At 48.1% G+C, this 17,604-nt stretch overlaps 2 protein-coding genes across 5 annotated transcripts in view; one reads left to right on the top strand and one right to left on the bottom strand.

Moving 5' to 3' along the window:
* Window positions 1-4,816, top strand: part of LOC122382174 (pro-interleukin-16-like) — a 28,002-nt gene extending 23,186 nt beyond the window's left edge. The window contains exons 5-9 of one of the 4 annotated variants that reach the window (XM_043367153.1): window positions 202-849; window positions 1,172-1,725; window positions 1,884-2,016; window positions 2,868-3,009; window positions 3,377-4,816. In XM_043367153.1, the coding sequence (XP_043223088.1) occupies window positions 202-849; window positions 1,172-1,725; window positions 1,884-2,016; window positions 2,868-3,003 (1,471 nt within the window). In that variant the 3' untranslated portion in view covers window positions 3,004-3,009; window positions 3,377-4,816. Of the gene's footprint in view, window positions 1-201; window positions 850-1,171; window positions 1,726-1,883; window positions 2,017-2,867; window positions 3,010-3,373 lie in introns of all 4 variants that reach the window. The other 3 variants (XM_043367152.1, XM_043367155.1, XM_043367154.1) reach the window with 3 other exon arrangements.
* Window positions 4,817-5,196: 380 nt separating this feature from the next.
* LOC122382166 lies at window positions 5,197-6,928 on the bottom strand (the record flags this gene model as incomplete). The annotated part of the gene is made up of 1 exon (XM_043367144.1): window positions 5,197-6,928. A coding segment is annotated over one exon (1,239 nt), but the record flags the coding sequence as incomplete, so codon positions are not given.
* Window positions 6,929-17,604: the final 10,676 nt, after the last annotated feature.

Genomic DNA, 17,604 nt, shown 5'->3' with positions numbered 1-17,604 from the left:
ATTGTTTTATGGCTGTGTACTCCAGACAAATATCAACAAATCTACAATAGCAAAGCGATCAAATTTCCCGCTTTCTTGCTTCTTCCCCATGTATTCAAGACCAGCATCGCAACTTCCCGTTTCCTCATTCCTTGTTCCTGGTCGCGTCTGGGTCTGTCCGTTGTCTTTTTCTGACCGGCTGCTCCCTGTTTCCGTTTTCAGAGACGAGCGACCGGTAGACTCGATCAGCGAGCTGGCCGAGCCGTGGGACCTTCCGGAGGCCACCTCGTCGCCGGTGGGCTCGCCTTCCGGGTCGCCGGTGCCGCTGCTGCCGGCGCCGTCCGGCTTTCAGGACAGCGACGACGAGCCGCCAGTGACGGTCATCCACCGCCAGACAGCCAGCGACGCCAGCGAGGCGGTCAGCGAGGCCGGCGAGGCGACCAGCGAGGCCGGCGGACACCGGCCGGCCGCCAGCGACAGCGGCAAGGACTCGCTGGACTCGGACAGCAGCGACGCCGCCGCCGGAGACAACCTCACCGACGAGGAGAAGCTGTCCCCGTCCGGCGACGCCGCCGACTCGGGCTGCGAAGAGGCCTCGTCGCGGCTAATGGTCGCATCGTCACCCCTCCCCCGCTATCGGAAACGGCACAGCCGGCGAGCCACCTCGCTCGACCGGCGCCTGCTGCTGCGGAAACATCAGAGCGCGCCGCACGCGGCCGCCAGTCTCGCGCACAAGCAGTTCAAGCTGATGCGGCTGCGTCGCGACAACACGGGAGAGCTCGGCATGTACATTGGCAACAAGCAGACGGCCGACGGGCGCACCTCGGGCTACGTGATCGTGCATGTGGTGCCCGGCAGCGTGACCCACAGGTGAGTGGCCGCCGCCGACAACACCGGTCCGGCCGGCCGGCCCGCCGCGACTCGAGCGCGCGCGCGTGCGTGTGTGATAAACGCGCCGACGCTGGTGGTGATGCAATGCGGAACGTTAGGTTCGCTGCCCTCTGTCGTCAGGTGCCCGGCGCGGAAGCAAGATGTACGCAGGTCGTGTCCTCTGCAGGACAAATAAGAAGATGGCGGTTGAGTCAGCGGTTCGCAATAAGGCTGTGTTTTGACTCTAGGGTTACGAAAGTCGATTCGCAAATGCAAAACGGCTTCAGTCGCCATTGATTTGACTCCCATTGTTCCTCCCCAGAGATGGACGCTTCCGGATTGGTGACGAGCTCATCAACGTGAACGGCACGCGTCTGCGCGGGGTGTCTCTGGAGCAGGCACGCGCCTGCCTCAGCCAGGCCCCCAACGAGGTGGACATAGTCATCGCCCGCGACCCGGACAGCGCCATCTACGAGCACGGCGACGAGGCTCAGCTGCAGGACTCGCTCGACTCGGGCTGCATGGCCGCCGACACCGACTGCGACGACACGATGAGCGACGTGCCGGAGCTGGCCGAGCGGCCCGAGTCGTCCGTCAGCCTGGCCTCCACCTGCTCGAGCGTCACCTCGGCGTACAGCCTGCCGGCGCCCGGCCGCAGTCGGAGACACTCGCTCTACGACCCGGCCGCCGTGGGCCGCCGCGCGCGCCTCTCCCAGGCGGCCATCCTCACCGTGGCACTCGGAAAGGGCACCGGCAAGAAGAGTCTCGGCTTCAGCATCGTCGGAGGTCGCGACTCGGCCCGCGGCAACATGGGCATCTTCGTGAAGACCATATTCGAGGGCGGACAGGCTGCCGAAAGCGGCGAACTCAAAGAAGGTACGGCCAATTTCTGCAGGTTATTCAACATTCATGGCTGCAACAAACCTAAGATCAGTTCACTCTGCCTTGGTGGAGCAACTAGCCATTCGATAAAACCACAGATCTCAGAAAGCAGACTTCTTCAGCCCCTCCTGACCGTATCTCCCTACTCGCAGGTGATGAGATCATGGCGGTGAACGGGATCCCGCTGTTCGGGCTCTCCCACCCGGAGACGATCCACATCTTCCGGCAGTACCGCTCACAGGAGATCACCCTGCACATTGCGCGCCGCGAAGGTCGTCAGAAGCGGTAAGCGCCGTCTTGGAGCATCGTCTATCCCACACTTCCTCATTCATCCGGGCCGGCTCTTCTCCGGCCAGCCGGTGATAGCAGTGACATTGACGTGACATTGACGTGACGTTGACATGACGTTGACGTGACGTTGACGTTAACGTGACGTTGTTGTGACGTTGTTGTGACGCTGACGTGACGTTGGCGTGGCGTTGACGTGACGCTGACGTGATGTTAACGTGATGTTAACGTGACGTTGACGTAGCGTTGACGTGACGCTGACGTGACGTTGCTGTTGACTGCTATCGGCTCTAGTCTTCCTCTGAACTGTTTTTGGGGTCACTGGTCTTTCGGGATCTTTGTGCACATGGTGATGGAGGCGTGGGAAGTATGAACTTCAATCGATTATACCCATACTATCCATAAATAGAATGTGATAAAAATGTTGACAGTGCGCCACTTGAGCCAACCAGTCCCAAGTTGACCCAAAGCATTATTGAAAAGCAAAGGCGTTAAAATAGTCAGGGTCTGAAGCACAAAGTGTGCTTGAACCAACAGGGGCTCAGCAAATGTTTTGAATAGCTAGTGACGTCCAAAGGCGACATGATTGAATGCAACGCAAAAATTGGCTCTGTTCATTGTCTTTTCTTTGTTCGTAGTCATATGCCTCCCTTTTTGTGAGTGTGTTTTAGGCCGGCCTCCGGCTTCTACCAAACACAGATGTGTCAAGCATGTAAACTTAGACATTCACAACCCCATACCGCAAAATGATCGGATGAGCACAGCAATTATTTTGTCTGGGCTTTCTATAGGATGGCGGTTGTCAGTTTGCCACCCATATCTGACCTCCAGTGTTTGTGTAACGCCAGGCGCGGTTCGCTGAGGGCCGGATGTCCGAAGAAGATCATGGCACGTCGCCGCCGCCGCCGCATGACCTTACACGAGTGCATGACCTCCGCTCCTCCGCACGCTGTCTTCGCATGCACCACCACCACCCGGCTCTAGCCCAGGGTAATAAGACGGGCCACATGAACGGAGACGGGTCTGTCGCTGACGGGTGGACTGGGTGCCGTATGGCGAGGGAATATTTCCTTATTTCACTCGTACTTGGGAGTTTCGTGATTCTATGAAAATGATTGACACGAGGTTGCTAAAGCTATATATGGAAAAAGTATGGCTGAGTTCACGACCACTTGAACTTGTGAGCACAATTTAATCAGACGTAATATTTCGTTTTAGTCTTCACCATAAGCAAGGCATGCCCGGTGGCATGACTCATGAGCTGCGTACACGACACCTGACAGACGTAGCCCCTCCGACAGATCCGGGGGACGATCTACCGCACCTCTCTCACCGAGCCGTGTTCTTCCTCCAGCAGTCGAGTGAGCGGTGGCAGGGCCCAGTCGTGCGACCATCTGGAGACGCTGCCGCAGACGCCTGCTTAAGGACATCCAGACCTGCTTCACCGCTGGATCTGGAGGCTCTCGACCTGCTTCATCGCTGGATCCGAAGACTCCGGACCTGCTCCAGACCTGCTCCGTTGCTGGCTCCAGAGTCTCCAAGTCCAGACCTACTCCAATGGTTCCAGACTCCGGGTCCGCTCCGATGCTGGCTCCAGAGGCAACGGGCCAGCTCCGATGGCGTACCCCGAGACTCTAGACTTGTAAATCCGGACAGCTTCGACAGCTCCTACGAAGACTCGGCCCTGCCGACATTGGTGCTTTTACTTGACGGACGACAGCGCTCGATCTATGGGAAAACAGCACGATGGCCTTGAAGTCTCGAAAACAAAGTTGTATTGTTTGCTAGTGTAAGCTCTCAAACATTCCATAACTGCCCAGCGTGGTTTGACCTCACTCTCTGTGGTCTAGCCTCTCTGAAGCAGGTTGATTAGTCCCGGTGAATATTCCATGCTGTTGCAAGATGCCCTCTTTGAAAAGCAAAATGATCCACATATCAGCCTGATATGACCCTCCAATCGTTGAATGTCGACTGAAAGGAATTGATGCGAAGCCGACCCGAGCGACGAGTGACGCTATGCGGAACAATTGAAAACGAGTGACGACACCGCTCCAGACCGGCTAAAATAGTGCTAACCGGGAGACAATGGGTGTGATTCAGTGGCGAGAAGAGTGTGATAATTGACCACAGACGGCCGAGGACAGAGCGGGGTGGGCTCTAAGACAGGACCAAACTCACGTGTTAAAACGCTGCTCCGTGTGCACAACTTAACGGCTTCAAAGTTTGTCATCGGTTGCTTGATACGCAAAAGTTTTGCTATGTATGAGACTCATGTATACTCTTGGTCCCTTGCGATTTCACGATAAAAGTGTCTTACCTGGTTTGAACCCGAATTGGCTTGAGCGAATGTCCAAGTGTCTGACGATTTGCCACATAAGCACGGAGTTGTGAACTTAACGGTGCTGGTGCCTTCACGACTATACGATCCAGTTCTCGAAAGCAAAGCATGTGAAGAGGACTCTCGACAGTGAATGAAGCTTCCGAATGAGGGAGATTTGAACGGTTTTGCACTGCAAAATGCTTATAATAGTTGTTACGTTTCGGTGACTATGCAAGGGTTTTGTACTCAGCTATGCTAAGTTACTTACATAAGCATTATTTATTATTTGGGATGGCATGTTGCGATGAGAGTCCTCCGAGTGTTGAGTGATTGAGCCGAGAATCTTCTGAGTGTTGAGTGCGCCCTTGCGGGACGTCTTGTATGATGTGGTGATGTGTATGATCATCTATTTTCCAGTCTCGCACAATGTAGCATAAGCCATGTATCACCAGCAATCGAATATATAAAATCAGAGTTGCGAATCGTCTCAGTGAGTTCACCAATCAAAGTCGGAATTATTCATTGCATTTAGATTACAGTGTTACCTGTGACCCACGCCATCCATACGTGATATCTACGACACGAGACCTTAGCAATCAGAGTTCATAATGCACATGGATCTCTTTATGCCAAGATTTATCAACCAAGGAAGGGGACTGAGGAAGGGACAGGCAGGGACTGATCACATTACCGAACAAAGCATTCCCCTTCTCCCCTCCCACAAGAAATACATGTCAATGGAAGCTAGGGAGATAATTGACGAAAGAAGAATAGGAACGTTAGTTTAAAAAAAAACATCGACGAAGTAGCTGTTCTCCTGCTTCCAATGCTTACAGTCGTGGGCTGACATGCGTTGCTTGACGTGTTATTTATTCCATTCTGTTCAACGTCCACTTAGTAAGCTCGTCAGAAAGAACTTTGGACAGACCTATAGCTACAATCAGCTCGTCAGAAAGTAACTAGTTGAGACAGATCTATACAATCAATGAAAAACAAGCCTTAAACCTAAACAAAATATCGAGATGGAGGTCATTAATAAAAGAATCTTCAGATGCAAAAAAAAACACGGCCATCAGCAGGAATGTTCCCTGGTTGCATAGGAATCAGAAATGCACTGCACCAGCTACGCATTTAACAACATTAAGGCATTGGATAGAAATGCCTCTGTCAACTGGCGGTTCTTAAATGCGTATACGACTCTTCCAAACGAAGCAGGCATCTGTAAATCTGGCATTGCATTGTTCCCCGAGATCATTAGTCTGCCATCTTCTCAGTCACTAGTCCCACATAAATACACACAGAAGGCGCTTTTCATCTTACCTCACCACAAGCTCGCCTCACGTGGCTTCACTAAACCAGTGACCTCCAGTCTTGGTCATTCACCGCCATTATCTTCGGACAACTGTCGCTAATTCCCACTAGGGATGCCGCCACTGCCTTCTTCAACTTCGCACCGAGCCAGCGTGTACCCGTGTCTCGCACATTCGGGGACAGCAGGCATGCCTGGCCGCCAAACTCGCATTGTCGGTAGTGATGGAGCGTGGCCATGGCGGGTGCCACGTGCACGGTGCCATGGCCGGGCACCGTCTGCCACACGAAGTGATTGCCCGCCTCCAGGACGTACTGGGGCACGGCCAGGTACTTGCTGCGCTGACCGTGCGGGTGGCGGTACGTCCGGCGGCGGGTCTTGGCCAGCGACGTCAGAGCGCTGCCCGCCGACGCGTCGTCCGGCCAGCCAAGGTAGAAGAAGGTGTTCTGGAAGCTGTAGGAGGCAGCGGGACGCTGGCTCCCCAGGCCGTTCTCCAGAGCGTCCAGCAGGCCGTGGAGGGAGGCGTTCATACGGGGGACGATCGCCTCGTCCAGATCCAGCATCGCTAGGTGACTGCTGACTGGCAGCGAGCGCAGCAGACAGTCGTTCAGCGCCGCGAACATGCCCTCGGTGCGTATGTCGCGCTGTGAGCGCAGATTCAGTCGCCAGGGGTGCACTGTGACCCCGCCGCGCGCACCGTACCAACGCAGCGCACAGTCCACCCGCGACCCCACCGAGCTGTTGTAGAACATAAACCGGTCCACGCCCAACAGCCTCTGTAGCTCGATAAATTCCACCAGCTGCGCCACAGCGTCGTAGCGGAAATGAAGGGGTTTCACGCACACACCAATACTGCGCGAGGGCGCCTCAACTGGCTCCCTATTCTGTAAGAGTAAACGGTTGTGCGCGTCTTCTCTCGGTGCAGCGGTAACCGTGACGGAGACGGGACGCTCGTCACTCGCGCCACCTCCCGACAATGGACACAGGACAAACACAGCCGAGTACTTCAGGCTCCAGTTCTCACGAATGTTCTTCACCTCAGCATCGACCAGGAGCGGCGGCCGGCCGCCCTCCAGGTGGAGGCGACACCACAGCGGGGCGGGTCGAGAGGTGACGGTCGCCCCCACGACCACCACGGTCGGCCCGCCCGGCCGGCGCCGGTCCAGGAACGCAGAGTACACGAGCAGCTTGTGCGGGGCGCCCGTGACCGCCACCCACTGGGCGTCCGTGCCCTCCGGCGTGGTCACCGCCGGCGGGGGCGGCGGCCGGGGCGGGGGCGGCAGTCGCGGCGGCGCCGGCCCGGTCGAGCTGAGCAGCAGCAGCTCCAGCAGCAGCAGGGCCACGCCGACCAGTAGCACGGAAAGGACGAGCAGCGGGAGGAGCCGGCGTCGGCCGGCGGCGGCCATGGCCGCAGCGCCGCCACTGGGTCCGGCGGCGGGGTGCGGCGCGGCGCCCGGGGCCATCGATCGGCGGCCGGCCGTTAGTGTCGCCGCCGGCGGCGGCGACAGCGCGCCAGCTCCTCCGGCAACGCTGGGTCGATGGTCACCGTCGATGGACCTGGACGGACGCGCTGACAGATGGACGCCGAGATCTAGCCAGTCAGTGTGATAGGTCATGATAGTCATGGTGGGGGCAATCACATCACCTATCCTTCACCCCGGAGGATGGGGGGGACAGTTTTGGCCACATTTCTGAGTTATTATTTTGTGTGTATAGTATAAAAACTGCGAGGTGTAGTGCCACGAAATTCTGTATAGCTCATCATCCCTTAAATTTGCGTCGTCAGTAAAAGTTTTGACTCGAGGTCACCTAAAGTCAGGTCACCAGGTCAAGTTAAGTAACCATGTCACTTAAAGAGTTTATGATCCCGTCATTCATACAGCTTATTGACCCGGTGTATTGCATTAACCCGCGCCCCAGTGGCGGTCTCAGCCAACTTCGCCCTAGTGGGGGGGGGGGGGGCATATGTTACCACCCACCTCTAACTCAAAAACTAAGAGGGCTAGAAAGACGCGGTAAAAAGCAGTCGATAGCTCTCAATGTGTACGTTTGAAAGTATTTCCGATCATTTTTCATCTTAGAACAATATTGGGGTCACCAGAGGTCATCAAAGGTCAAAATTTGCCAATGGTCATTATATTTTTCAGAAAACATGCCGTTATCTCAGGAACTATGGTAGCTAGAAAAGCGTATGGAAAAGCAATCGATAGTTTTTGAACTCTTCTTTTGATAAGGTCATTATCAAAATTGACCTCAGGTCAACGGTTTAGCCTCCAGAGGGCAAAAACTCCAAAAATAGCTGTTTTTACGAAAAGTGTTTTTCGACAATAACTTTCGACTACAAAAAGCCACGACATTTCTATTGCCAGAATCGTGTTTCTCTCGCCAAGACGCGTCGAATGAACTATAAGTTGACCTTGAAAGGTCAACTTGAAAATTTCACCTCAGGTCAAGGTCATGACCTGACCTGAAAAGGTCATGTTGCATATCAGTCGATGCGTCTCGGCAAGACAAACACAATGAGACCATCCCAGCGTTCTATCTCTTTCCAATCGCGAGTTATTGGCAAAAATATGTTTGTAGCCTCAAATGACCTCGGATGACCTTTCTAGAGGCTATCAGCAAAAATGACACCTTGGTCGTCACGGGTGGTCCAAATAATTGTGATTCTGAAATATTTGGACTGTTCCTATGCGTACACACGGATCTAGAGGCATTTTCATTTTTCTCCATTGACTTGTAATGGAAAGGTCACGCCACTGACCTGACCTTAGGTCACGGATATAAAAAATCCGAGATATACAAATTGTAGGCGCCCATAACATCATGCAATCCACCAAGTTTAAAACCTTTCTGACAAACACTGCAGGCTGGACATGATTGCAAACTTTTTTTAGGCTTGGTCAGTTAACTTGACCTGGTGACCTGACCTGACCTGACATGACCTGGGGTCAAAAATTTCACACATTGTCCAAAATTGATGTACCAAAAGCTACCCCAAGCGGCGCGGCGCTACGCGCCGCGGTTTTTTATTCACACGCAAAAAACGCGACAGGGTGGTAACATATGCCCCCCCCCCCCTACTGCATAGTGGGGATTTTTCCGATCTAGCGCGTCTTAATTCCAAAAATCTTTTTTGGATTTTTGTTTATTTTTTGTGTCAGTGGGGTTAAGAAATGTCTGGATTTTTCATATATGGCATTGTTTTATCTGTATGTCCACAGTAAGACTAGGAAACATGCGCCCAAAGTTCACACTCATGCGTGATTACTCAATGGGCTCAGTAACGCCCGAAAGTATAGCTCAATTTCATTGTCCTGTCCTGTTGGTTTTATTCTTGCGAGATCTTAACCCGCGCCCTGGTGGGGTCTGTTTATAACGCGACCTGGTGGGGGGGGGGGCTATTTTTTGCCCCCCTCGTATCTCCGAAACTACTGGACGGATCCGCAAAATTCAAACGGCGTTCGAAAGGCCTGTCAAATTTGTCGAAGGAAACCAAATTTCATTGACCTCGGGGTCACCGATGACGTCACAGGTCAGGTCAAAGATGAAATGTTTCACCGTTCACGGGTCTACTAGGGAATGCGCTATAACACCGAGGAAAACGCATTTTGTCGAGAATCAGCGATAGGGCGTCAGTTGCCTAGTAGATATGTTGCTATTAGAGGTCACTGACAATACCAGGTCAGGTCACAGGTCAGGTCACCAAGGGTCACAGGTCAGGTCACATGAGCCCAACTTTACTAAGGTTGTGTGATGCATGTTTTATGGCCAATTTTTCATTTCCAACTCAATGGTGTTGGTTATAAGACTATCAGGTACGGCTTAGGTTACTTTCTGGTGAAGGTCAGGTCAACGTCAGGTCAAGGTCAGGCCAAAAAATGTCAAATTTTAAAGTTGATAGTTTTGCATAAAATGGGTATTGATTCGATGCAGCTCGTCACGGGGAGTCTAATGGTGGTCTTTGTTTTGCGCTACGGGGTCTAGAATTGCTAAAAATTGAGTTTGAAAATTTGACGTCATCAATTTTGAACAGTTTTTTCGCTATAACTTCGCCAAAAAAAGAGGTATCAATCTAAAATTTGGTATGTGGATGGAAGGCGGTAAGGACTATCACATATATTCCGGTTTTTGCGAAATTCAAAAAACTTTTTGGATTTTTCGACTATTATATCCAAAAAATCTATTTTTTGATTTTTGGGGTCAAAATAAAAAAAATCAAAAATCCGAGATAGCAGTTTTGTAGCCCTGTCAATTCTACAGCTTTTATGCTTTTATCATTTTTCTGTATTTGCAAAGCTATAGGCCTGACAGCTCTTCCCGCGAAACCCTTTTTTGGGTCGAAAACGTCAGAACATGACGTCACTCTGACGTCATTTCCGGCCAACCTTTCATAGCTTTTGGAAAAATTTTTGGTCACAATGTGTAAAATTGATGTCCGGGAGGGTACTGAAAGTTTAGTGACGATCGGCGCAGCGGTTCTGGAGATATATCGAAAAGTCTGGAGGGGGGGCAAAAAATAGCCCCCCCCACCAGGTCGCGGGTTAAAGTTGCATATCTTCTGAAAGGCACCTTTATTAGGAATGGAATAGCAAACAGAAAGTATGCCACAACCTTACTAAGGTCACAAAAATGTCATTTACAAAAAAAAAACCCCTTACAGACACCATATTGAAGGAATGGTATTTTAAATACATGTAGGAAATCAACAATGTTCTCCACACTTTTCCACTCCGAAACATATCCTATCGAATTTGCCACTTTCTCCTGCATAAGACAACGCCTAGTTCGGCTGCCGAAACTTGCCTGAACACGGAATATTCACATTAGACTTTAGAGTATCTTAATACCCCACTCTAGGAGCGCTAGGGCAAACAGCGCGATATGGGTATGTTCCGAACATAGGCGAACAATTTTACTTCGTGATTTATATGATGCATATTTTCTGAGACACATTCATTAGGAATAGGATGACAAGCGTAAATTATACATACCGTAACCTTATTAACCCTCGCACTTGTGGGGAGGGGGAGGGGGAAGGGGTCGGATAAAACCCCATGGCTTTCCGCAAATTACTCGCGCAAAAAGCGGCCGATCGCGACGAAACTTTCGGTGCCCTCGAGATTATCAATTTTACATCTAACCTAAAAATTTCATGACTCTGACCCAACTGACCTTTGACCTGTGGCATATTTCTCGAGACCATGTTTGGCCGGAATCGCGAATCGGCGTATGCCAGCTCACATTATCCGCGGTTTCCAGTCTTTTAGTGGTTTTAAACGTTCAAATATGTGAAATGATGTTGGTGCCATGCATTATGGTGGGTGTCAAGGTCACGTGAAGGTCAAGTCAAGGTCATTGACCTTTGATGACCTTGGTTCACTTTTTTTAGTTTTACTAGTTTCTAGGGTAGTTTTTGGTGCTGATTTCGAATTTAGCAGCCATTTGAATATTTACAAAGTAGTTCTGGTGCCTTCGTACCATGTTACGAAGCTGTCAGTAGTAGGTGACACCTACCTACTATGGATGGCCGGCAGGACGCCTACTGGTTGATCTGACCTGACCTGACCCGACCTGGCCTAAATGCATAAAGACATCGTCTGTGATCAAAACTAACATGAAATTCGTCATCAGCACCCCAAAATACCCCGTAACACCCTAACTTTACGAAGTTTCAAGAGGTCTTGATTTCCCAACTTTAGTTGGGTCATTAAACTGACTTGGAAAGTCAACTAATGGCCTTGGACTTTGAAATTGGATATATTCGGCCTCATCTCGTCATAGGCAGCACGCTTGATTTTTCCGCGAAGCTCTAGCTTGATCTGGGGCCAAACGGCTGAGCCGGGGGTCCAATTAAACCCCCTATACTATGTTGATTATGCACATTTACAGGTAACATTCTCACCAGAACACACCAGCCAACATCTGTGCACAATCTGGCTACAATACTACCTATGGTTTGCCCTCTACGAATAAAGACGGGCTAGATCGGAAAAATCCCCACTGTGCACTGGGGCGAAGGGGTGTCAAGGTATCAGCATCAATAATCTTTACATCTCGGATTTTCAAGATATGAGACCAGAGGTTACCTCACTCTTTGATTTTGATTTGATTTGATTTTGATTTGACAGTTCAGATTTGTGACCTCATCATTATAAGGCAATAGGAGAAAAGTATATATGCCTCCTGCATTGAACAAACATGTCAAACCATTAGATCTTTACAGAAACATGACAATTCTGTCCCTCTTCAATAGGCAGGGTGCAGTTGACGGCAGGCGGTCACTCAAAAGCTCATGCTAGGTCATAAGATGTCACCAGTAGTTTATCCACAGTAACTTTTGATGGAGATATGGTAGAGCGATGAAAGCATCTGAAATGTGTTGGTCATCAATACGGAACAATTGGAATCAATATGGAATCAACCACAGACTTCCTCTATGTACAGAGAAGTCTGTGAATCAACACATCTCATCAGTTGTGCGCCGTTGCTACAGCATACTGATTTCGCTTTACATATTCAGGCGTAGCTTCACTACCGGGGCCCTGCTTACCATTATCAAAGCTCATATCTTCTCTCGAATCATCTACTGCTTACCAGTTTGGGGCGGAGCTGCCGACAAAGAACTAAAGCGACTGCAAAACAAATGATTAACTTTGCGGCTCGTTTGGTGACCGGTTCGAAGCGCCGTGATCACATCACACCAGTTCTTAAGTCGCTCCACTGGTCACGGATTGGCGAGCTGGAGTGGAGGAGCGTGATTGACTGAAGGTGCACCGCGCTATCTACGATCCCCATGCACCAATCGTGGTGCAAGACATGTCCAAATTATTGTCCATATATATGTACGTCGATGTGATGTGGCGACTCGTGACACGCGCCTGACAGATACAGAGCAGGTCATGCACCTACCGAAAGTGCGGCTTATTGCCACTCAAAAACACTTCACGTACAGGGCTGGCTCGGCATGGAACCGGCTGCCCCGAGAGATCCTAGGCATATCCAGCATATTTGCTTATAAGAGGGCGATCAGGCCACCACGAAATGTATAGTTTAAGGTGTTGCCTTGGTCCTGTTTTTCCTTTTCTCCTCTTTAGTGAACTTGAACGCGTCTCGAGGAAAAAGCATGTGCATTGTACAATGTACATAGTGGTTCCCTGATCATGTGCCATCGTGAAATAACTATACCTGCATGGAAGGGTGTGCAACAAATAAATGAATAAATAAATTGATATGCAACATCATATATTTTTTCGGTCAGGCCATGACTTTGAAGTGGTATATTTTTTAAGCTGAACTTTTTAGGTCAACTTAGTTCTTTCGAAGTGAATCGACGAGAAAAATACGATGATGTTTAATTAAATGGTGTACAATGATTCACACCAAAACTGTTGCGGAAAAGTTATTCCGACAAAATCCCTTTATGTTGGTAAAGAGTAGTTTTCGCTTTAATCTCGGACTCTCAGCTCATTCCAAATATTTTACACATTCATTACAATCAGTTCAATCAATGTCACCTGGCGTAAGAGAAACCGGAGCACTTAACTCGGGACGCCTCTCAAGCAAGCACAATCGCTCTGTGTACTCTGCCGTACTCTCTGCATGTAGGTCAAACCGGTGACCTGAGGTTAAATAATAGGGCATACTAACGAAAGAGCTTCGAAAGAGCTATCGAATGCGATTTCACTCGACGCCAGACATGAGCATGGATCCGAGAGCTGGATCTATGATCTCAGTGGATCTCTCGACAAAATAGAGGGGTTGGATCTATGATCCGAGTGGATCTCTCGACAAAATTCAGGGGTTGGATCTATGATCCGAATGGATCTCTCGACAAAATTTAGGGGTCGGATCTATGATCTCTGTGGATCCAGCGGGCAAAAATTTGTGGAGAACCTATGATCTGTATGGATCTCACGACAACATGTAACCAATGAAACCCTTATCCTACATAATTGTACACCTTACAGTGCAATACAATTGAGAATTGTCACTTGTGGACATGGTTAAGACCAGTTGTAATCATTAGGTATCATCATTAAATTTGAATTTAAATCAACAACATTTGTACTACATTTAAAATAAACCAAGAACATGCACATTGCTACTTTTTGTGACCAATTGTAACTTTTTTCATGACAGCACTGATGACAATCTTATCAACAAGCTACAGCCACTTTAATTCAATGAACAAACAGTACAGACAGATGCAGTGGCAGCGGGGCACTGCAGATTTTCATTTTGGTCCCATTCTTTCCATGCAACGCCAGTACGACTAATGTTAAAATGCCAATCTATGGGGGGCACTGTACCCTGGTGCCACCCCCCCCCCCCCCCCTGTTCCGCCGCCTATGGACAGATGCTAGGAAATCAAACCTGGAAGCCAAATAGGTCAGTTTTGCTAAAAATAATCCAGCAATCCACTTCTAACAGGTATGAAAACCCAATCCAGAATGTTTGTATGAGCTATTAGTATGTGCAACACAATTTCAATTTAGTAAGAAAAGCAACCAACCTCTAATACTTCCCTAATAAAATTACAAGTTCAAAAATGGCATCAACTTCTTCAGAGATTACCTACTTTTGGCATCGTGCCACGTGTGTGGTGCCATGCTGTGCTGTCTTTATTAGAGAGCCTCCCAAAAAAAGACAAACGAAATTCACAGCTCACGTTTTGGTAATATTGTTTTATTACGTCATTATCGTTTGACCAATGAAAAATCTTAATTTGACTAAAACCGTAATGATTCCAAAAGATTCCCCGTAATAGGCCCTTCAAACTAATGACGTAAGATATTGTGATTCTTTTGAAAAGTGAATAGAATAAAGATGCAAGGCGCACACTCGCGTATAGCACTAATGGCCATGTAATACCGTTTCAGCTCACGTTTACGTCATTAAATTCAACGCTTCAAAGGTGATATTCACAAACAATCGTATCGTAAAATTATGTGAGGAGAAAAAATGAACATTTTTTTGAAAAAAATACTCCAGACTTTTGAATTTCCAGTTTGATTTTTTATTTATTTTCATTATGCTCGAAGTTAGAACGCTTAGCTCATTTGTTATTTGAAATGACGTCACGAGTTCTTTTAAGATACTGAATAATCATTTTACGGTAAATATCCAATGACATTACAATTTATATTTCGCTTCCCATCGCAGCAGGCTGTTGAATATTTTTATACTTTTGTTTATATCTCAGTTTATTTTATAAAATATTTCTTTCAATAGATTGAAATACCTTTACCTAACCAAGCCACATGTGTCAGTATCATCTTTTATTGTTTATGAATCAATTCATAGCTGGAGTGGAAACTGGAAAGCCTCATGGTTGTCTAATGCAAGATTGTCTTATCATTATGTAGATTCTAACATGAATTGTGATGTGGTAGGTAGTCAACTAGGTACCTAGTAATGTATTGTTCATTAGTCATTACTTTGACTTACCTCTGTGTTAATTGATATTGCAAACTTTTCTGTTGGTATGTGAACAATCTTCATATCACTCAATTCTCTCAAGTTGTGACCGTCATGAGCCTCCTCTATTTTGTATTCTGTATTATGTAACTGGATGCCTTTACTTATATGGCCTTTGTATAAGATTGTTTGTTCCTAACCATACTTTGGTATTCATAACTTCTTATGAAAGAAAGTTGTTAACATTTTGAGCCCCCATGAGCAATGATCCCATTGGATCCCACGACAAAATTGGGGAGCCAGATCTATGATCCGAGTGGATCTAGCGACAAAATTGAAGGGTCAGATCTATGATCCCAGTAGATCTCTCGACAAAATTGAGGGGTTGGATCTATGATCTGAATGGATCTCGGATCGGGATCCATGGGATCGGATCTCAGATCCATTTTTCCGGATCCAAGCACATGTCTGCTCGACGCTGTAGGTCTTTTGGTGAGCGAACTTGAAATATTTGAACGTTTAGAATGCAAAATCGGGGAAATTTTTACGAAATAATTATACCAATGGTGACCTTCAGTGTCCTCAGCGATGACCTGATAAAAAGTACCCATATGTGTAGTTATGAAAAATCTTAAAGCAAGCTAGCAAATGTTTTTTATGTGTCTTCTAGCCATCTTAGTTTTTTATAAGAAAATCAGATGTAACCAAATACGATGCTCAGAATTCTGGAACAAACTCCTGGGCCGTTACAGCTTGTGTATATCTCGGATTTGTCATAAAGGTCACTTAAAATCAGGTCAATAACGTCAACTCACTATTGAAGTCTGGGGAGATATTTAAACTACTTATTCAGCGCAGCCGGAATAAGCACAAGCTATCTCAAGCATTTGGAACCTACCTCAATTTCGTATCATGCTTTCAATTTTCGACGTTAACCCTCGCCCCGTTGGGGGGGGGCCATTTTGGCCCCCCCCCTGTGGTTTTTCCTGAATAGCAAGAAAACGGCGGCGCGCAGCGCAGCCAAATTTTCAGTACCTTCCCGGGCATCAATTTGACACCTTCACACAAAATTTCAAGTCTTAGGTCACCTTAGGTCAGGAGTTATTGAGGTCAAACTGAGGTCATGTTCGAGCAAAAATGAGCAAAAAACATGCAATCTTGAAACGCTCACCAAATCTACAGTTATCAAGCAATTTCAAAGTTCTTTATATGGTCTAGTAGACAAAAAGCGGCGCTACAAAACTGCTATCTCGGATTTTCAAAATTTTGGGTTTTTGATCCCCAAAAATTCAAAAAATTGATTTTTTTTTAGAAAAACTAAAAAAAAAATCCCAAATTTTTCCGAATTTCGAAAAAACCGGAATATATGTGATAGTCCCTGCGCTCTTCTATATACATACCAAATTTCAGATCGATATCTCGTTTTTTGGCCAAGTTATAGCGAAAAAACTGTTCAAAAATGATGACGTCAAATTTTTGAACTCAATTTTTAGCGATTCTAGTCCACGTACGGCAAAACAAAGACCACCATTGAACTCCCCGTGACGAGCTGCATCGATTCGATACCCATTTTATGCAAAAATATCAACTTTGAAATTTGACCTAATTTGACCTGACCTTGACCTGACCTTGACCTGACCTTGACCAAAACGTGACCTAGGCTGGCCCCAAAGGCTGCCTGACCCACATAATCGCATTTGTCATGTGAAATGGACCATAAAACATGTATCACACGACACTTTCATATTGTGACCCCCCAGTGACCTGACCTCTGTGACCTGACCTGGTATCAGTGACCTCAAATAGCAAAATATGTGTTTGAAGAACATTTCCCCATCGATGATTTTCAATGAAATGCATTTTACTCGATTTTACAACGCATTTCTTGAAATGCCTGTAAACGGTGAAAATTTGACCTTTGACCTGACCTGTGACGTCATCGGTTTGACCTAGGTCAATAAAATTGGGTCACAAGGTAGTTCCCTGATAGGGCTATCCAACACCGTTTGCCGCTTGTCGCTAGGTAGCGTGGTTCTCGAGATCTTAGGGGGGGGGCCAAAATGGCCCCCCCCAACGGGGCGCGTTGCTCGGCAGAGCCCAACGGGGCGCGGGTTAAATTACTTCTTGAAATTTACAGTTTTACACCTTGCGTGACGTCAGATACCAAGTTGCCAAGGTCCTTGGAGGTCAACACAATTTTTGTCATGAGCTCCTGGTCACATTGAGCTATTGAGTCGGGTAATCCATCGAGGAACCCAGAAAAGCTGTCGAATCAAATACCTGCAAAATAACTTCTTTTTATCTAACACCAGACTCCGACTCTTTGGGCCGTTGAGCTGACCTCAAATGTCATCCTGGAACGGGGCACACCTTGCTGCGTCTCGTATTCGGACACTCGCTCGTTGTTTCCACGACCTCTCAAGTGAACTAGGAGCGACACGGCGAACAGGTATGGTACCCCCTCTCCCCCTCCCCCCACGCATATGGCATGGATAAACCGATCGGTCAGGTGAGGGTAAAGTTTGTCAGAAAGACG

This window comes from Amphibalanus amphitrite, unplaced genomic scaffold (genome assembly GCF_019059575.1).
Source record: "Amphibalanus amphitrite isolate SeventyFive unplaced genomic scaffold, NRLGWU_Aamphi_draft 000134F_arrow, whole genome shotgun sequence".
NCBI lineage: Eukaryota > Metazoa > Arthropoda > Thecostraca > Balanomorpha > Balanidae > Amphibalanus > Amphibalanus amphitrite.
Note: the sequence above shows the minus strand (reverse complement) of the source record. Positions and strands in the feature narration are given on the sequence as shown.